The sequence below is a fragment of the Ciconia boyciana genome, chromosome 3 (assembly GCF_034638445.1).
Source record: "Ciconia boyciana chromosome 3, ASM3463844v1, whole genome shotgun sequence".
Taxonomy (NCBI): Eukaryota; Metazoa; Chordata; class Aves; order Ciconiiformes; family Ciconiidae; genus Ciconia; species Ciconia boyciana.
In genome coordinates this window covers 583,448-603,399 of record NC_132936.1, presented here as the reverse complement: position 1 = coordinate 603,399, position 19,952 = coordinate 583,448, and the positions used below count along the sequence as shown (strand labels likewise).

Sequence of the window (19,952 nt, the reverse complement as noted above, 5' to 3'; positions counted from 1 at the left end):
GCCCGCAGCACGGTGGGTCGTGCTGGTGCCGGCTGCTCTCAGCACAGACCCGGCAAGGCTTGGCTGCGGCTCCCGTGCGAGGGGGGGGGTCTCTGCGCCCGCCTTCTCCCACCCCACCGGGCCGGTTTCCCGTGGCTGCCGGGGGCTCCTGCTCCCGCCCTGCCGCCAGCCCGGTGCAGCCGGGAGCTGGGACCCGGCGCGGCGGCCGCGGAGCCAGCACTGCGTCATGCAGCAGCTCTCCTCCTCGGCGGTGGTTTCCCTCTGGGTTGTTGCTTGGCAGCGGCGCAGGAGCGCGGCGCATCAGGGACGCGCCATGCAGCCCCGCGCCTGGCCGAGCCCCGGGGAGAAGGGGAGCGGGGTGATTTATGGGGAGATGACTCAGCTCCGAGCGGGCTGCAGGCAGCGAGGGGCTGCAGCACCGGCACCCCTGCGCCGGGCCGGCGGCAGCAGATCCCCCTCGCAGCCCTTTGCACCGGCCCTGCTCGTGCCCAGGCTGCATCCCTGCTTCTCCTGCGCCTGCCTTGCTTTTGGGGTGCTGGCCGTGCCCCGGGGGTCCCTGCAGGCCCGGCGCTGCCCCAGGCCCCGCGTCCCCCAGCTCAGCGGCGCAGGGGCCCTGCTGAGCCCTGCGGCGGGGCTGCCCCGGCTTTGCAGCGGTGGGGACGGCTCGCGGGGAGCTCGCCTCGTCCTCGCGCGCGCTGGGGGCACCTCCTGTCTCTGCAGCGGGGACCCCCGCTGCCCCCGCCCCGCTGCGGCGTCCCTCCAGCCGCCCGCCCCGCCGGCGCTTCGGGCGCTGGGCGCGGGCAGCGGCGTGGGGAGCAGAACGGAGCCCTGGCCCCAGCCCACGCTGCCGGCCGGGCTGACCACCGAGCCGGGGGGGGGGGCCTGTCCTGCGGGCCTGCGCTGGGGGCAGCGCTGGGGGTCCCGCACACCACGGGAGGAGCCGGCCGCTGCCGTCGCCGGCATGTCACTGTGCCCAGCGCCACCTCTGCGGCACAGGACTGTGCCGGGACAGACCGAGCCCGTGGGAGGAATCGCAGCAGTGCCTACGGCCGCCGCTCGGGCAGCACAGAGACCCCCCCCCAGGGGACTGCAGCCCCCCAGAGAGACAGCATTGCCTGGGGACCCTGCAGAGCTCCCCCCGCAGCCCCCCTCGCCTTGCCAGCACCCACCAGGTGCTCCCCGGATGCATCGATGCGTCCTCCCCCGGACACGCTAGGGCTGGCTGCCCGGCACGGCCCGCGTGCCAGCGCCGCGCGCTCGTCACCCTGCCGTACCTTTCCTTTGCATCCAGCGTGAACGCCACCGGGGCCCGGCCAAAGTCAGCGTGCGGTGGGGGGCAGCTGGCTGGAGCCGCGTGCCGGGCGCCAGGGTGGCACTGGGGGCAAAGGGACGGGTGTCGGCGGGCTCGCCTCTGCCGTGGCACTCCTGCTGCCGGGAGCGGGGCTGGGCCCCCCGGGCTCCTTGGCGCCACCGGGTGCCCCAGCGCTGGCGGCGGTGGCAGGAGCTGCTCGTCTCCCCGCGGAGCTGGCCGAAGCGCAGCCTCGCCACGGGGACCGGCCGCGCGGCCACCCCGGCGCTGCGGCTCCAGCGGGGACAAAGCGCAGCACCGTGCGGTTTGGCAAGGTGGGTCCCTGTGGCCGTGGCGGGGGGGGGCTGCGCTCTGCTCCCCCCAGCCAGCTCTCACGCGCGGTGAGGTGCGGTGGGCCCGCGGGGCAGGGACCCCCGGGAATCCCCGCCTGGGGACCCCGTTTGGCTCCTGCGCCTGGATGGAGCTGGAACCGTGATCCTGACGTCGTCCTTGGACCCGTCCCAAAACTTTCCGCCCAGGGCCGCGTGGGGAGCGGGGCTCGGCCCGGGGCCGAGCCCCCGGGTGCCGAGGTGCCGCCTCTCCTTGCTCGGCCCTGGCTTCCCAGCCCGTGGCACGGTGCCGGTGGGTGCCGGTGCCGGGCACGGTCATTGCGGGGCTGGCTGTCCTGCCCCGCGCGCAGGCGAGTGGCACGCGGCGATGGGGCTGTGGTGAGCGTGGTCCCGGCAGGCCGCCGTAGCGGCCGGGGACGAACCGGCACGTGGCTCCCGCACGGTCCCGCTCGCACGGCCCCAGGTGGGGGGAGTCGGGCAGCGAGGGGCGCGGGGGCTGCAGGCTGGGTTTGGGTCGGCGGGCGGCCCAGGGGGAGCTGGTCTGGGGCACCGCGGCCATGGGGCACCGCGGCCATGGGGCACGGCGTGTCCCGACCCCGCGGGACCTTTGGGCCGGACCCCAGCGGGGATGTGCCGGCTGCGGCCCGGCTGTGCTGCGGGCACAGCGCTGCCTGCGACCGCCCCAGCCCAGGGGGAAGGAGGGCAGCAGCGGGCAGGAATGCGGCCGGGGCTGGCGCCTGCCGCGGCTGCGGGGCTGCGCGAGTGCAGCTGGATGTCGGCGCTGTCTGGCTGCCAGCCCCATCCCCTCCCCGGCCTCTCCCTCGCCAGCCCCCCGCCGGCCTCTCCTCCTTCCCCTGCTCCCCCCTCCGCGGCCTCTTCCTGCCTTGGCTGCCGCCGCCGGGATCTTCTGGGGCTCAGGTGAAACCGGCCCCGCCGCCACGGGACACGCCGGGGGCCCCGCGCAGCCCTCGCCCCGCATGCACGTCCCCCCGCCGTGCCGCGGGCCCCCCGAGCAGGGAGCGGGCCCCCCGGCACACCGCGGGCCTTGGGCGGCTGCTGCGACCGCGGCACGGGGAGCAGGTTCATTTCCCGGGGCCGCGTTCCTGCTCTGCCGCCCATGCCGGCGCGTGCGCCCTGCCAGCGCCCGGGGCTGGGGCGCGGTGCCGGGGAAGGGGGGACGGGGTGGCGGGGTGCTGGCAGCTGCTCCGGGGCAGAGCATGGAGAGGGGTGCGTGGCCCCCCGAAGCGCATGCGCTGGGGGTGGCGCGGTGAAGCAGGCAGCTGCCTGCCTGCTCCGAGGGCACCCTGGCTCCTGCTGCCTGCCCTTGACCCCAGGGAGCTGCACGGCTCCCAGCAGGCCCACCGTGCCGTGCCGTGCCGTGCCGTGCCGTGCCGTGGGGTCCACGCTGCCCTTTCTGCATGCCGCGGTGCAGGAGCCCCCAGCCCCACACGCGTGGGGCTCCGGCACGTTGCGGGAGCGGGCACGTACCCCTGAGCCAGCCACGGTGCGGCAGGGCTGACCCGGTGAAGGCGCCCAGGCCCACGGCGGCTCGCACCGCAGCCCGAGCCCTGGCAGGAGCCGCAATCGCCCTTCTAATGGTGCCCTGGGGACCGCCGGCCCGGTGATGCTGGCAGCGCTCCTGCCTTGCCGGTCAGGCGCCCAGCCACGCACGGCCCTCTGCGGTACACCCGTGGTGCCAGCGATCCCTGTGCCGAGTGGGAGCGAAGCCGTGCCCAGGACCCCGGGCTGCCCGGCCCCGGGGCCGGCAGCGTAACCGTCCTCTCTGTCTCCGGCTCGCAGGGGGAAGAGGAGCCCGAGGAGAACCAGAGCAAGGAGGAGAAGCAGGAGCCAGGGACGCCCATGAGGAAAGCCGGGCGGCCCGGGCGGAAGCGCAAGCATGCCCAGGTGAGCCAGCGGGCGCCGGGCGCGGGGGCCAGGTGGGGGGCAGCGGGGCGTCCCCCCGTGGGGCCGTCCTGCCCCGCCGCCTGGCGGACGCGCCGCGCTGGCGGGAGACTACGGCTCCCGGCGTGCCGCGGGCCGGCCCGCCTCCCCTGCGTGCCGGGGCACGCGGCTGCTCGCTCACGGCCCCAGCAGCCTCCGGCTGGAGGAGAGCCCGAGGGCGGTGGAGCAGCAGGAGGGGAGCGTGTGTCCCCCCCCGCCCCGGCCCCCAGCGCTGCCCCCTCCCCGCGGCCCCTGGCAAGCCCCTCCCGTGCCCGGTGGCAGCAGCGTTCCGCTCGGTGCAGCTTTGGTCGAGGCCCCGCCGTGCGTTCGCTCCCTGTCTGGGGGGCTGGCGCGCCCCCCCCACGAGCCGCTCGGCCCTCCCCCGGCCGCCGGGGCCGGTTGGGCGCGGGGAGCGGAGCCCCCGGCTCCCCGGGCGATGGTGCAGGGCTCTCGGGCTCACGCCAGCGGCTGCAATAACAAGGCGGATGTGAGTGCGCGGGGCCGAGCCCCCGCCGGCTTCCCCGGCTCCTGCCGCGCAGGCGATGCCCACTCGTAAGCGTGCGGGGCTCGGCGAGCTCCCAGCTCGTTAGCCCAGCCAGCCGGGATCGCGGCCTGCCGTGCGCCAAAGCAGCTGGAACGGCTCATGCCGGGGAGCGCCTCGGGGGTCCCGGCGGTGCCGCTGGCCGAGGGGCAGGCGCAGAGAGCACCGCGGTGCTCGCAGGCTGCCGTGCCCGTGGAGGGTGCTGCGGGGTGACAAGGGGTGCTCGGGGCCTTGGGCAGCAACCGGCTCTGGTGGGGCCCCGGGGGCCTGGGGGGACTCGTGGAGGCGGTGGCTTGGCCCTCCCGAGCCGTGGTGTGTCACGGTGCCGGCTGAGGAGCCACGGTGGCTTCTTCCCTGTCGGCTGGCCGGATGCCGTGCCGCCGGCTGCTGGTGCCACCGTGAATTCGGTGTTCAGAGGAGGAGCAGAGGTTCCTCTCGATGCTGAAGCCCCGGAGGGAAGGTGCGCGTCGTCACCCTGCGCCCGGGCGCAGGCAGGGCTCGGGCAGCGTCCCCATCCCCTGGCCCCGCGGGAGGGGACAGAGGGCAGAGCTGCCTGGGGGGAGCCGGGCAGGGCCGGGGCGCCTTTGCTGCTAGAAGGCGGCAAAACCTTTTTGCAAAGGTTTCAGAACCTGGCTGCAGAAAGGGTTAATCCTGCGCTTGGACGTGCGTCCAGATCCGTGCTGTCGTGGCGGCAGGGCCAGGGAAGCGGGGACGGCGTCGCCTGGGGCGGGTGGGGGTGCGATGGGGCGCGATGGGGCACGGGGCCGGGAGCCGGTGGGGGCGCGGGCGGCCGGGCTCCAAGCACTGGCTGTAAATCTGACGGGGCGGGAGGTACGTGCCGGGGTGGGGGCAGCCGTTTCGGTAGAAGAACAATGCTGGCACGGGAACAAATGGGGAAAGTCGTTCAGGAACAGACGGAGCCTGGGAACCAGGAGGTCTCCGGCTATCGGAGCCGGCGGCCCCGGCAGCCCCCTCCGGCATGGCGGGTCCGGAGCCGGGTGGGAGGACGGCGGTGGTGCCACAGCACCAGGCACCTCCTGCTGCAGAAGAGCTGGCCGGCTCGTAGTGGGTGCCCGTCCTGCGCGCGCTTGCTGCATGCTCCGGCGAGCCGCACCTGCCCCGTGCACAGCGCCGGGCCGGCCGGCCGGCCACCCGGCAGCTCCCGCTGCCAAGCGAGCGGAGCTGGCAAGCCTTGCGGCCCCGCGGGCACTGCCAGGAGGCCGGGGAAAGCCCCGGCCGGGTGTAGGCTGCTAAAAATATCCTCCCCGCTGGAGAGCCCCGCGGTGCTGGCGCCTGCGGCAGCGGCCCCTGGCCAGGGGCACCGGGCCGGGGTGGAGGGGAGCTGGCGCACGGCACGGGGACCCTGGCTGAGCGGGCTGGCTCCTTGGGGACTGGCCGAGGGTCCCCGAGCCCCCGCTTGCAGGGACCCAGCAGGCAGATGTGCTGCAGGAGGGTGCTGAGCACCCGCCTCGGCGCGCGCCCGGGGCAGGGACGTGTGCCCCGCTTGGGGACGGGGCTCACCGGCACGGGGGGCTCCGCGCGGGGCCGGTGGGGTCTGGGCACCGGGGACCCGTGCTGCCGCCGCCTCCCCTTCCCGGTGCGTCCGTGGGGCAGGGAGCTCGGCCCTGGGACCCCCGTCAGGGCTGGGTCCCGCAGGGGGCTCAGCGGGGTGCAGAGGACGGGCAGGAGCCGGCAGGGAGGCAGGCGGAGGAGATGCCGATGCCCGCTGCAGGCAGGCCTGCCTGCGCCGGAGCTGGGGGCGGCGGTGCTGGGGAGCGGCCGTGGGGACGGGCAGAGATGGAGCCTGGCAGGAGCCAGCAGGGGTGACCGGCCCCTCTGTTTTCCCAGGGGTCGGAGGTGTTTTGCCCGGGGCGTGACGCTCTCGGCCCGGTGAGCGGGGCCCGGGGCGGCGTTGCCCCAGCACGCTGCTCCTGCGGCGCCGAGGGGGGCGGCCCCCCGGCCCCCCGCCCTGCGAGGGGGCGGCCAGGGGGTCCGGCGGGGGACAGCCCCGCAGATACGGGTATCACAGTGTCGGTGAGCCATGCCACGCCACGCCGAACCGTGCCATTCTGAGCTGTGCCGAGACGTACCGTGCGGTCCTGTGGTGCGCCGTGCCACGTTGAGCCATGCCGTGCCGCGCGGCGCCGAGCCGCGCTGCGCTGTGCTGTGCTGAACCGTGCCGTGCCAAACCATGCCGTGCCGCAGATCCGAGACCGGTGCCAGCAACCACAGCCACGGCAGGGGCTCACCCCCTCTGCCAGGGACTCCGCGGATGGTGCCGTGGATGGCAGCAACTCCCCCGGCACCTTCCCCCTGGCCGAGGGGGCACGGCCCAGGGGCTGCCCCGTCCCCTGTCCCCCCGTCTGGCAGCCACCCCGGCCTCGGCGGGGACCCTGCGCGTTTGGACCTGCCGCGGTGCTCCGGGACTGGGGTCAGCGCAAGGTGCCCGAGGGCCGTGGCGTATCGGGGCCGTCCCCCGTCCCTCTGCGGGGACCGGTCCCCGGCGTCGGCATGCGTCCCTGGCACGGCCAGCCCCCACCCCGCGGCCGAGGCCCCGCCGGCATCCCCCCGGCAGCGAGCGAGGCGGCAGGGCCGGCACGGGGCCGTCCAGCCCGCGGGCTCCCGGCGGAGCAGCGTCCTTGGCGGGGGCCCAGCGGAGGGGAGGGGAGCGGGAGAAAGGCCGCGCTTGTTCCCAGGGCCCGGCCGGCGCGGAGGAAGCGGGTGGGTGGGCAGGAAGGCAGACCCGCCGCCGGGCCCTCCTCGGGGACGGGCGTCGGGGCGGCCGGGGAGGGGCAGGGCCGCGGGTGGGTCCCGGCCTCCCCTTCCCCTGCGCCTCCCCGGCCCGGCAGCAGCGTCCGAGCGGCAGCGCCGGGACGTGCCGGTGGCCCGGAGGACCCGGTGAGCCGGGGTCCGGTTCCGACCCAGGTAGGGAAGCGGCAGCAGGGCTGGAGCCGGGGCGCCGGGTTTGGCTGGGGCGGCTGTTGAGGGGCCGGAGGCGCGAGGGCGTGGGGAGGCCGGTTTCGGATGGGTGTGGTGCCAGGGCGCGCCGGCCGCGGTGCTGGGTGGGCTGCGTGTCCCTGTCCCGGCAGGCCGTGCACGTGGCACGGCAACCGCTGTCTGCTCCGCTCGGCCGTGGCGCTGCGCGGGGAGGGGGCTGCACGGCTCCTGCACAGCTCCTGCACGGCTGCGTGGTCCCGGCAGGGCGGCACTCCCCGGCCCCAGGGCCAGCGGTGATGGTTAGTGCCCGTGCCGCTGCCATGGCCTCGCAGCCCCGAGGGGAGCGTGCGCCGCCGTGTCACCGCCACCCCTACGCCTGCGTGGCCTCCCGGGCCCCGTCCTGCCGGGGGAGTGGGCCGAGCCCCCCGCAGCCGAACCGAGCCCCCCGCCGCCGCGCCTCCGCCAGCCCCTGCAGCCGCCTAATCCGGAGCACATTGCTGGCCTTCCCGTTTCCTCCCGGGAAGCCCACGCAGCCCCTGCGATTGTTTTCGGCGCGGCGTCCAGGATGCGGCCCCAAGCGGGAGGCGGGAGCGGGGCTGGGGGCGGCTGGGCCCCCGCCACAAGCTGCAGCCCGGCCCCGGCCCCGCGTTGGGGGGACGGCAGCCGGGGACCCCAAGGGAGGGCAGCTCCTGCCGCGGCTCGGGGGGAGCTGGGGGGTGCTGGCGGGCAGGGGGCAGGGGGGACGCAGCGGGAAGCGAGTCCCCACGCTCGCCACGGGTATGCTGCGGGGACCGAGACCCCCCGCCTGCTCCCATGAGGGACGCGGGACGGGGCCCCGCTTGTTTCTCCGGCTGCAGCCCCTGGCAGGGAGCTCCGGGGTGCAGGGCCGCGGTGCAGCCCATGAGCCCCGCTTCGGTTCGCGCCGAGTCTCCCTCCCTCCCTCCCCTTCGCTCCGGGCTGCCCCGTCCCCTTCCGAGCCAGCTCCGACCCCTCCGGCAGCTCCTCCTGCCCTGAGCCCCCGGCCGCACTGAGCCGGGGTGGTTGGGTGCCGGCGGTGTGCGGGCACGGGGGGATGCAGGCAGAGCGTGCGCCGCACAATCCCTTCCAGAGCCAGTGCAAGGCCCAGGCACGGTCCCCGGCGGTGCTGGCAGCTCCCTCCCCTCTGCCAGCCGGGGACTTTGCTCTCCGGCATCCATCTCACTGACGGTGCCGGCGGCCTCCGCTGCTCCAGGGCCGCATCCAGGCACACCGCGGCATCCCCGCGGCCTGTCCCACCGCTGCGGTCGGCCTCCAGCCCTCCTGGGGCTGCGGCATCCGTCGGCCGGGCGCGCCGAGGTTTGTCCTTCAGCCTCCGTCGCCCCACGCACGCCCTCGCTCGCGGCCAGGAGCTCCTGCGCGGCAGCCTGGCACGACACCTCCACCCTCCCGACGGCAACGGTCTCCGCTCGGTTGAGCCATGCCCTCCACAGGGACCAGGATTTGCCGCCTGCCGCAGCTGGGAGGCCGTCCGGCACGGGGAGAGGTGCCAGGCACCCCCGGGGCTGGTGGCAGCAGCTTGCGTGTCCCCAGCGCAGGGGCGTGCGGTGGCCCCCGCCCTGGCGCGTGCACATCCCTGGCACGAATGACACCACCGCGCTGTCGCTGGGTGGGAGCGGGGCCGGCCTGGCTACAGCCACCGCTGCGGTGGGGGCCGCGCGGTGCAAGCCCGGCACAGCGGGAGGGCGTTCGGCAGCGGTTCCCCGTGGGCCTTGGGCTGGCGTGGCCGTGGCTCCCCGCCAGCACTGCCGGACACCCCGCGAGGGTCCCCCCGGCCCCCGACGCCTCCTCCTGTCTCGTCAGCCCCTTCCCCGCCGCGGGCTGTGGGGCGGCTTGTCCCCTCCCTCCCGGCTCCGCTCGCGGCCCCTCCGCACGACAGCCCCCGGCCCCCCGCACGGCAGGGCTGGGGCCAGCGAGCGAGCGAGCGGAGGAAGTGACTTCTGCCAGCGAGCCGGGGCGGCCGGGCCAAGCAGGAAGCGCCCGCTGCCGCCGCGGGGCCGCGGCCGCCGGCGCAGGGAGGAGGTGTGCGGCGCGGGCGGCAGCCGGACGGGGGTCTGCACGCCAGCCGGAGGGGATGCACCATGGTAAGCGGCACGCGCCCCCCGCCGGGCTCGCCCGGGGAGGGGGCTCCTGCGCCCCGCGGGGAGCGGGCGGCGGCGGCGCGAATCCGGGGAGCTCTGGAGGGCAAAGGCTCCCCTGCCACCCGCCGCCCCCCCACGGCTCCCGCCCCATGCCGCAGCCTTGGCATCCCCTCCCCGGCCCCCTTCCCGGCGGCCCCGGTGCAGGGGAGGGTGGGCAGCACCACGGGTGCTCCGGCAGCACCACGGGCACCCCGGCTCACGCCAAGCCTGGCTGGCAGCTCGGCATTTGCTCCCTGGCACTCTGCCACCGTACGGTGCATCCTGGGACACGTAGTCTGCTGGGGACGGGCAGGACGGTCCTTGCAGCTGGCTCCCCTCCGTGCCGCCCCGGCACCGCGCCAGCCCCGCGCCGCACACCCCGGCACCCCGGCCTTCCTGCGCCACGGGGAGCTGGGAGGGCCAGGGTGGAGATGGGGCGGCAGCGTAGGGAAGGTGGCGGTGGGCTGCCTGTCCCCGCAGCGCGGACGCGTTTCCTGGCATCGCTGCCGCAGAGGTGGGGGGCCCTGCTCCGGCCCAGGCAGGGTGCAGGCAGGATGGCAGGCAGGGTGCAGGCAGGGCAGCAGGCAGGGCTTGCCTGCTCCCCCCGCGCGTGCCAGCATGCCTTGGCCACGCAGGGCTGGGCATGGCCGGGCTGGGAGCAATCCTGGGTCCTCCCCCTCTGTCACTGGGACCCCGCAAAGCCCCCGACGCTCCCGGCTTCCCCCAAAGCCTCTGCCCGGGCCGCGGGGAGCCGGGGGCACAGAGGCGAGCGGGGGGCTGGGGGTGCACAAGGTCGCGGAGGCAAGCGCGCGGGTGTCACCGGTTCGCAGAGGCAAGCACGGGGCTCGGGGAGCAGAAGCTCGCGGAGGCCAGCGTGGGGCACAGGAAACGAGGCCAGGTGCCACCTCCTCAGCTCCCGGCCCCGCGGCACAGGCAGGCACCGGCAGCGCCCGCGGGTCTCCGTCTGCGGGCGTTTGGCCGCCGGCGCTGGGGGAGCTGCGGTGAGGCCGGGATGGGCACCGCACGCCCGTGGGCAGCGGACGGGGTCTCCAGAGAGGACGGTGCCGGTGCCTGAACGGCTCCGCTGTGCCGTGCGGGCGAGGGCCGAGCCCCGGCTATGGGGGGGTGGCACGGGGTGAGCCCGCAGCCCCCAGGAGCACGCCTGGGAGGGGGCCGAGCGCTCCCTGGCACCGTGGCAGCGGGGCCGACGGGGCCCGGGCGAGCGGCGGAGGTAGAGCCCACCCCGCCACGGCTGCGCCGCGCATTCGGCGCTGGCTGTCGCAGTGACGCAGCAGCACTTTCACTCTCCTTCGCCACGGAAACCGCCGAGCCGGGCTGCTCCTCTCGCTCTGACTCCGCTCCCGCTCCCACCGCCACCGGCCTGTGCCGTGCCATGCGGCTTCCCTGGGGCTGGCGGCATGGCGGGGGACCAGCGATGCCATCCCCGGCCCCGCGGCCTCGCTCACGCGCTCGGCACCGCCGTCTGCCGCGCTCACGCCGGCGCTGTCTGTCACGCGGGCGCGCGCTCGGGCCTGGCGTGCTGGCGAGTGCCGGCGCAGACAGTCCTCCCCCGTGTCTCACGCTCGTGCACGCTCGCCGCTCTGCCACTGCACTCGCGAGCCGGGGCCGGCTGCACGTTTCCTGCAGGCGCCGGCACCGCCTGTCGCACGCGCTGGCACGGCCTGTCGCACACGCACACCCGCCCACGGGTGTTGGCGTTGCCCGTCTGACACACGCGCATGCACGTCACGGGCCCCGGCTGTGCCCGTCACACTCTTTCTCACTCTCACACGCTGTGGGCCACGTGCACATCTGCGTGTCACACTTGCACACGCGTGTGCACACGGGGTTGTCACAGGGCCCGGCTCTGCCTGTCACCCGCACACGCACGCTCATCACGGTCCCCAGCTCTGCCCGTTGTGCGCACACACGCAGGAACGCCCACACGGGCTGTCCCTGCCACCGTGCACGCACGCGCGGTTGTCGCACACCTCGACCCTTCCCGTCACGTGCGCGCGCCGCGGTGGCTGGCTCCGCCTGTCGCGCACAAGCGCGCACACGCACCGCCGTCCTGGGGAGGGTGGTGCCGCGTCCCCGACGCCGACGGGGAGAGGCGGGAGCAAGGGGGACCCAACGCTGGCCCAGCGCCGCGGCGTTGCAGCACAGGTGAAACGGGCGGCACAGCCAGCACGAGTGTGCCCTCGGCACAGGGGCTGTCCTCTCCGACATGGGGACAGGAGTGGCCAGGTGACATTCCGGTCTGTCCTGGTCCTGAGGGTAGCATGGCCATGTGTCGTGCTCCTGTGGGTGTCCTGGTCCTGAGGGTTTCATGGACACTTGTCCTGGTCCTGAGGGTGTCGTGGCCGTGTGTCATGCTCTTGTGGGTGTCCTGGCCTTGTGTTGTGGTTCTGAGGGTTTCATGGACACTTGTCCTGGTCCTGAAGGTGTCATGGCAGTGTATCCAGGTCCTCATGGTGTCATCCCTTGTGTCTTGGTCCTGAGGGTGCCATGGTGTTGTGTCCTGCTCCTCAGGGTGTTCGCTGCAAAAGACCTGCTCCTCAGGGTGTCATGGCAGTGCGTCTTGGTCCTGAGTGTGCCATGGAGGTGTGTCTTGGTCCTGAGGGTGTCTTGACCACTTATCCTGGACCTGAAGCTGCCATGCTTTGTGTCCTGGTCCTGAGGGCACCATGGCCTTGTGTTCTAGTCCTGAGAGTGCCATGGCTCCATGCCCTGGTCCTCATGGTGTCATCTCCGTTTCGTCTTGGTCCTCAGGGTGTCCTGGCAGTTTGTCCTGGTCCTGAAGGTGCCCCGGCATTGTATCCGGGTCCTCATCCTTGGATCTTGGTCCTGAGGACGCCATGGATGCATGTCCTTTTCCTGAGGATGTCGTGGTGGTGTGTTCTGGTCCGGAGTGTGTCGTGGCAGTGTGTCCTGTTCCTTAGGGTGTCATGGCAGCACGTCCTGGTCCCGAAGGTGCCATGACAGAGTATCCAGGTCCTCGTGGTGTCACATACTTCTGTCCTGGTGCTGTGGGTGTCATGTCCCAGTGTCCAGGTCCTGAGGATGCCATGTCTTTGTGTCATGGTCCTGAGGGTGTTATTGCAGCTGACAAGTGTCACGGCAGTGTGTCCTGGACCTGAGGGTGCCATGGCCGTGTGTCCTGGTCATGAGAGGGCCATGCCTCTGTGTCCTGGTCTTCATGGCATCACCTCTTTTTGTCTTGATCCTGAGGGTGCCATGGTAGCGTGTCCTTGTCCTGAGGGCGTCATGGCACTGTGTCCTTGTCCTGAGATTGCCATGGTGGAGAGTCATGGTCCTGAGGGTGCCATGGCAGTCTGTTCTGGTCCTGAGGGTGTCACGTCCATATGTCCTGGTTCTGAGGATGTCACAACGTTGTGCCCTGGTTCTGAAGGTGCCATGGCAGTATTTCCTGGCCCTCCTGGTGTCACATCTGTGTGTCCAATGTCCTGAGGGTTTCATGGCCATTTGTCTTGGCCATGAAGGTGTCATGGCATTGTGTCCTTCTCCAGAAGGTGCCGTAGCAGTATATACTGCTCTTCAAGGTGTCATGCCACGTGTCGTTGTCCTGAGGTTGTCATGGCATTGTGTCCTGCCTCCTGAGTGTCTCATGGCACCATGTCCTAGTCCTGAGGCTGTCATGGCGTTGTGTCTTGGTTATGAGGGTGCTTCGGCAACGTGTCCTGCTTCTGAGGGCGCCATGGCTTTGCTTTTCCTTACCCTAAGGATGTTGTGGCAGTGTGTCCTTGTCCTGAGGGTGTCATGACAGCATGTCCGGCTCCTGAGGGTTTCATGGCATTGTGTCCTGCTCCTGAGGGTGTCATGGTGGTGTATCTTGGTCCTGAGGGTGCTGTGGCTGTGTGTCCTGGTCCTGATGAGGCTATGGCTCCATGTCCTTTTTTTTGTGGGTGCTATGCCATTGTGTCCTTGTGCTGAGGGTGTCATGCTCACGTCTGCTGGTCCTGAGGATGCCATGGCACCATGTCCTGGTCCTCAGGGTGTCATGGCAGTGTAGCCAGGTCCTCATAGTGTCACATCCTTGTGTCCTCGTCCTGAGGGTGCCGTGGCATTGTATCCCCCGTTTCTGGGGAGACCTTACTGCGACCTTTCGATATATAAAGGGGGCTCATAAGAGAGATGGAGAAAGGCTTTTGGCCAGGGCCTGTAGTGACAGGACAAGGGGCGACGGTTCTAAGCTGAAAGAGGGTAGGGTTAGACTGGACATGAGAAAGAAATGTTTTACGATGAGGGTGGTGAGACACTGGCCCGGGTTGCCCAGAGCAGTTGTGGATGCCCATCCCTGGAAGTGTTCAACGTCAGGTCAGATGGAGCTTTGAACCACCTGGTCTAGTGAAAGGTGGCCCTGCCCATGGCAGCGGGGTTGGGCTAGATGGCCTTCGAAGGTCCCTTCCAACCCAAACCATTCCGTGATTCTATGATGAAAATGCGTGCAGGTCCTGCAGGTGCCATGGCAGTTTGTCTTGATCCTAAGGATTTCATGGTGGTGTGTCCAGGTCCTGAGGATGCCGTGGCTCAGTGTCCTGGTTCCTGAGGGTGCCTTGGCAGATGGTCCTGGTCCTGAGCGTGCCGTGTCCGTGTGTCCTGCTCCTGAGGCTGCCATGGAAGTGTGTCTTGGTCCTGAAGGTGTTACGGTGGTGTGTCCTGCTCCTGAGCGTGTCACAATGTTGTGTCCTGGTACTGAGGGTGGGATGGCATTGTGTCCTGGTCCTGAGGGTGTCACATCCCTGTGTTTAGCTCCATGTCGATGTGGTGTTGTTCTGAGGATACCCTGGCACTGTGTCCTGTTCCTGAGGGTGTCATTGCAATGTGTCTTTGTCCTGAGGTTGTCTCGGCTACTCGTCCTGGACTTGAAGCTGCCATGCAGCGTGTCCTGGTCCTGAGTGTGCCATGGCTCTGTGTCCTGGTCCTCATGGCGTCACCTCCATGTGTCCTGGTCCTGAGGGTGCCTTTTCCATGTGTCCTGAGGGTGTCATGGCTGCGTGTCCTGGTCCTGAGGGTGTCATGGCCACGTGTCACAGTGAGGGTATCTTGTGGGTTAACCCCGGCAGAGCAGCTAAGCACCACACAGCCGCTCGCTCACTCCCCCACCCACCCTCAGTGGGACAGGGGAAGAAGAAAGGAAGCCAAGAAAATGTGTGGGTTGAGATGAGGGTTGTTAAATAAGAGAAGAAGTGGCAGAAGAGGGAAAGAAAACAGAAGAAACCAAGTGATGCAAAGGCCATCACTCACCACCCATGGGTAGACCAGCCAGTTCCTGAGCAAAAGATGTCTAACTCACCCAAACCCCCTCCGCTCCCTTTTTATTGCTGATCGTGACGTTACATGGCATGCAACATCGTAGAGTCACAGAACGGTTTGGGTGGGAAGGGACCTTCAAAGGCCATCCAGTCCAACCCCCTGCCACGAGCAGGGACATCTTCAACCAGAGCAGGTTGCTCAGAGCCCCGGCCAACCTGCCCTGGAATGTTTCCAGGGATGGGGCATCGACCACCTCTCTGGGCAACCTGGGCCAGTGCCTCACCACCCTCAGCGTAAAACATTTCTTCCTTAGATCTAGTCTGGATCTCCCCTCTCTTAGTTTAAAACCATCACCCCTTGTCCTGTCGCTTCAGGCCCTGCTAAAAAGTCTGTCCCCATCTTTCTCATAGCCCCCCTTTAAGAGCTGAAAGGAATATGTCGTTGGGCAGTGGGGGTCCGCTGCCAGGTTGTGTGACGCAGCGTGGTGTCCTGGTCCTGAGGGCGTCATGGTTGCGTACCTCAGTCCTGAGGGTGCTGTGGCTGTGTGTCCTGCTCCTGAGGAGGCCATGGCTCCATGTCCTGTTTTTGCATGTGTCATGGCAGTGTGTCCTGAAGGTGCCGTGGCAGTGTGTCCTTGTCCTGAAGGTGCCGTGGCTGTGTGTCCTCATCATGAGGGTGCCATGCTGTTGTGTCCTAGCCCTGAGTGTGTCACGGCAGCATGTCCTGGTCCTGCAGGTGTCGTGACACTGTGTCCAGGCCCCGAGGGTGCCATGGCGGTTTTTCCTGATCCTAAGGATTTCATGGCACCATGTCCTAGTCCTGAGGGTGTCATGGCTGTGTGTCCTTGTCCCGAGAGTGTCAATACTGCATGTCCTGGTCCTGAGGGTGCCATGGCCTTGTCCTAAGGGTGTCGTGGCAGTGTGTCCTGGTACTGATGATGTCATGTCCCTGTGTCTTCATCCTGAGAGTACTGTGGCGTTGCGTTCTGGTCCTGACTATGTCATGGCCGTGTGTCCTGGTCCTGAGAGTGTCACTGCAGCCTTTCCTGCTCCTGAGAGTACCATGGCAGTGTTTCTTAGTGCTGAGGGTGCCACGGCCGTGTGTCCTCGTCCTGAGGGTAACATGGCAGCGTGTCCTCGTCCTGAGGGTGCCATGGCCATGTGTCCTGATCCTGAGGGTGTTGTGCCACTGTGTCTTGGTCCTGAAGGTGCTGTGGCAGTGTGTCACGGTTCTGAGGGTGCCATGGCAGCATGTCCTGGGCCTGACATCCCATGGCTGTGTGTCCTGGTCCTGAAGGTGCCATGGCAGCATGTCCTGGGCCTGACATCCCATGGCTGTGTGTCCTGGTCCCGAGAGTCCCATGGCAGCATGTCCTCGTCCTGGTGGTGTCACAGCAGGATGTCGTGTTCTTGATGATGTCACGTCCATATATCCTGGTCTGGCGGGTGCCATGGCGTTGTGTGATCGTCCTCACAACATCGTGACAGCTTGTCCATGTCCTGAAGGTGCCGTGGCCACGTGTAGCCCCGTCCCACCCTGGGGCACCCTGCCAGCCCCTGCGGGCAGCGGCAGCCTGGCCTGCCTGAGATGCAGGAGGTGGAACTTGACCTTTTCGGCGTGATGCGTATTTGTCCCCAGATTATCACCGCGTCGTGGAGCTGTGTCTCTGGCGGGATGGCTGCGGTCCCGGAGACACCCTTCGTGCTGTGCCGTCTGCAGCGGGGAAGTGGGGTCAGGGCATGGGGACAGGGACTGGATGGGGCTGGTTGCACCAAGGTGGTGCGAGGGCTCCCGCCGTGGGGCCCGGTGGTGGTGGCCGGCGGGGTGCGGGCTGGGGGCGCGAGCAGGGACGTGGCCCCCCCCGCCAGCACCCATCGCAGCTCCTTTCCCTCTCCTTGGCAGGTGGAAAGCAGTGACACCCCCAAAGACATCGCGGCCGTCCCCAAGTGCCCCGCACCCTGCCCGGAGGCCAGCCCTGCCGAGCCGCTGCCCAACGGGGACGTGGAGGGGGACGGTGCCCAGTGGAAGGGTGCGGAGGAGGGCGGCGCGAGCCCCAAGGGCGGGCGCCCTGAGGAGGACGAGACGGAGAGCCTGCCAGACGGCGAGACGGGCCGGGCGCTGGAGAACGGCCGCTGCACCCCCAAGGAGGGCCTGGACGCCCCGGCCGATGAGGGTGAGCTGGCCCCTTCCGACCCCCAGAAGAAACGCGGGAGGAGGAAACTCCTGGAGGCCACAGAGAAAAGTAAGACCTTAGCGTTGAGGGCTCCCCGCTACGGGGCTGCGGCTCTGCCCGCAGTCCCGCCGACACCCGCTGCGCCCCTCCGGGGACCCCCAGCCCCCACCACCCTGCCCGGCATGCCGTCCCCGGGAGGGGTCCGGGCTGCAGCAGCTCCCGGGCTGGGGAGCGCTGCCGGAGGAGAAGGAGGAGGAGGAGGAGGAAGGGCTGAGCCCCTCCGTGCCACGCGGGATTTGGGGTCGGGGCAGCTCGTCCCATCGTGCCGCCCTTCCCATGGGGCTCCGCTCCCTCGACAGGAACAGGGCGAGCAGGAGCGGAGGTCAGTCCTCGTCCTGCCGGCGCGGCCGGTGCAGGCGCCCCGCGGCACAGGCGTGCCCCTGTCTGCACGCGAGCCTGCCCCGGAGCGTGCCCACCACCGCCGGTGCTTGTGCCGCTTTGCATGGCAGCCCTGCATGTGCCGGGGCAGAGCGGGAGGCGCGTGCTTGGTGCGGTCCTGGCGACCAAGGAGGTGCCAGCTCTGGTGCCGGTGCTGCTCCGGGCGCTGCAGGGAGGACCCGAGGCGGTGGGCTCGGCGCCGTGCTGAGGATCAGCCCCGGGCACCAGCTCGTGCTGGGAGAGCACCCAGCCGGGAAGCGGCTCGGCGGAGAAGGCCCTGGGGGTCCCGGTGGACACCAAGCCGAGCACAAGCCAGCAGCGGGTCTTCGTGCAACGAAGGCGAATGGCGTCCTGGGCTGCGTTAGGAGCGGTGCCCACTGGCTGAGGAGGCCACCCCGGGAGTGCTGGCTCCAGCGCTGGGCTCCCCAGTCCAAGAGGGACAGGGACGGACTGGAGAGAGTCCACCAAGTCCAGCGAGGGGCCACCAAGATGCTGAAGGACTGGAGCATCTCTGCTGTGAGGAAAGGCTGAGGGAGCTGGGACTGCTCAGCCTGGGGCAGAGCAGGCTCAGGGGGTTGAATCCATGTCTATAAATACCCGCAGGGAGGGTGCCAAGAGGATGGAGACAGGCTCTTCCAGTGGTGCCACTGCCAGGACCAGAGGCCATGGGCACGAACTGGGCCACGGGAGGGTCCCTCTGAACACGGGGACACGCTCCTCAGTGCAAGGGTGACATGGGCACAGGCTGCCCAGGGCGGTTGGAGCCGGGGGGGCTGGACCGGGGGGACCCTGGCGGGGCCTGGCCTCCCCCGGTCCGTGGGTGTGTCGTGTCCGTGAGCGCAGGTACAGATCCACGTGTGCAGCCGCCTGCTGCGAGCCCCACGGCTCCCCTGCGGACCCCAGCGCTGCAAACGCAGGGCGCTCGCTCCCCGGCTCACACCAGCCCCGTGCGCTGCCCAGCCCTGCCCGCGCTCCTGTCTGGGCAGGGGCGAGCCACCGCAGCGCCGCGGGCACGGCACGCTGGCATGCTGCCTGCCGGGGCCCCTGCGGGGACCGGGGCTCCCCGGGGCTGCGTGGTGTCTGTCGCTGCCTCCCAGCCCCGGCAGAGCTGCCGCGCACCGGGGACAGGCTTTTCCCCCCTCCGCACCTTCCTTGGTCGTGGCTCCGCTCTCCGCAGCTGGAAAGGGGTGCCCGGCTGCCCCCCGGGCGCATGCCGGCCTGTGGCCCCGCTGCCACCGTCCCTCTTGGCCAGGAGGTGCCGGGCGGTGGGCTGGGGCAGCTTGGAGCAGCCATGGGCCAGGACGGGGGGCCGTGCTCTCCCCACAGCAGGGGCCAGGCGGCTGGCGCAGAGGGGCAGGGAGCCGGGCGGGCAGCACTGGCACCATGGGGCACGGCGGAGCAGAAACAGGGTGAGGACGAGGGGCGTCGGGCTCTGCCTCTGAGGGGTTCTCGAGCCGGACCAGCACAGAGACCTACTGCCGGCCACGCTGAGCGAGGGCTGGAGAGGAGCAAGGCAGGGCTGGGCTGGAGAGCGGAGAGGCTGGGCTGGGATGGAGAGGATGAGGCAGGGCTGGGATGGAGACGGGCGACGCAGATGCTGCTGCAGTCACGAGGCACAGAGCAGGCAGCTGAGGGAGCGGAGAAGCCGTAGCTGGCAGCGCCGGTACAGACGGTCAAGGGGAGCTTGCCGGGCTGGGCGTGCCGTGGTCGGGCGTGGGTCATGGTGCAGCCCCAGTGCCAGGCTGACCACGGCGGCTGAGGGGAGCTGGACCAGATGGGCTGAGCCAGTGTGAGTCAGCGCAGCGTGCCCCGGTGTGGGGACCAGTGTGGAGTGGGGTGGGGACAGCCCCAGGGGTGCCGTGCCGCCGGCTCCCGTGCGCGGCAGAGCTCTGGATTCAAAGGCCGGCAGCAGCAGGCACCGGCGGGGACGTGAGCACGGTGCCACGAGCACGGTGCATGAGCACGGGTACCGTGAACGTGGGTGCCGTGAGCAGGTCAGGCTTCGCCTTCCAGCCTCGGGCTGGTGTGCAGCCCCTTCCCCTCGGCGTTACAGAGCCCTTCCTCCCCCGGCGTGACCTGCCCGCGGGGCCCTCGCACATGGTGCTCGTCCTCCTGCTCTTCTCACCGCGCAGGCAGAGCAGCAGCTGCCTGCGTTCCTGCCGGGCGCGCGCTTTTGGATCGTCCGGAGGCTCTTCCCTGCCCTCCTCTCTTCTCCAGCGCTTCCCTGCAAGCCCAGCCGGCGCTGGCTGCAGCCGTGGGCCGCCTGCCCCGGTGCTGCTCCGAGGCTGCTCCGCCAGGCTCAGGGCGAGTGCCCGGGTGACAGTGTCGAAGCGGTACCCGGCGGTGCCCGAAGGCCGGCTGGGGAAGCCGTTACAGCCGCCGGGAGCTTGCTCCCTTCCCTAGAAACCATTTCCAGCGCTTTGGCCGTGTCTGCGCCGCGGTTAGCAGCGGCATCGGCGCCTTCCAGCGACAGGCTTGCCTCCTGCCAGACCCTCGTCTGCTCCTTGGTCCTTCAGCTCCTGCTGCCTGGTGCCTGCCTGGCCGGGGGGCTCCCCCGAGCATCCCTCGCCCCCTCGTCCAGCGCTCTTGCCTCCGTCACCGGTTCCTCCTCCTTGCACGCTGGCTTTCCACCTCTCGCTGCCCCTCTCACCCAGCACGGGGCCGAGGACCTGCTCTTCCGGCGCCGCCCAAGCACGACTTACCGGCCACCCCATCAGCTCTGCGCCCCTTCGCTGTCCCCCGCGGTCCCGTCCCTGCCGAGATCCCCGGTGGGGGAAGATCTCGGGCAGGATCTTGCTGTTGGTTGGTAACTCTGCGTCCTGGCCCGTCGGCACAGCAGGCCGGCAGAGAG

General features: G+C 70.5%; 1 protein-coding gene across 2 annotated transcripts in view; it reads left to right on the top strand.

The window, feature by feature from the left end:
- DNMT3A (DNA methyltransferase 3 alpha) overlaps positions 1–19,952 on the top strand; it is a 50,499-nt gene that overhangs the window by 9,291 nt on the left and 21,256 nt on the right. The window contains exons 3-4 of one of the 2 annotated variants that reach the window (XM_072858107.1): positions 3,439–3,543; positions 16,393–16,663. In XM_072858107.1, coding sequence (XP_072714208.1) covers positions 3,439–3,543; positions 16,393–16,663 — 376 coding nt within the window. Of the gene's footprint in view, positions 1–3,438; positions 3,544–16,392; positions 16,733–19,952 lie in introns of both variants that reach the window. The other variant, XM_072858106.1, reaches the window with a different exon arrangement.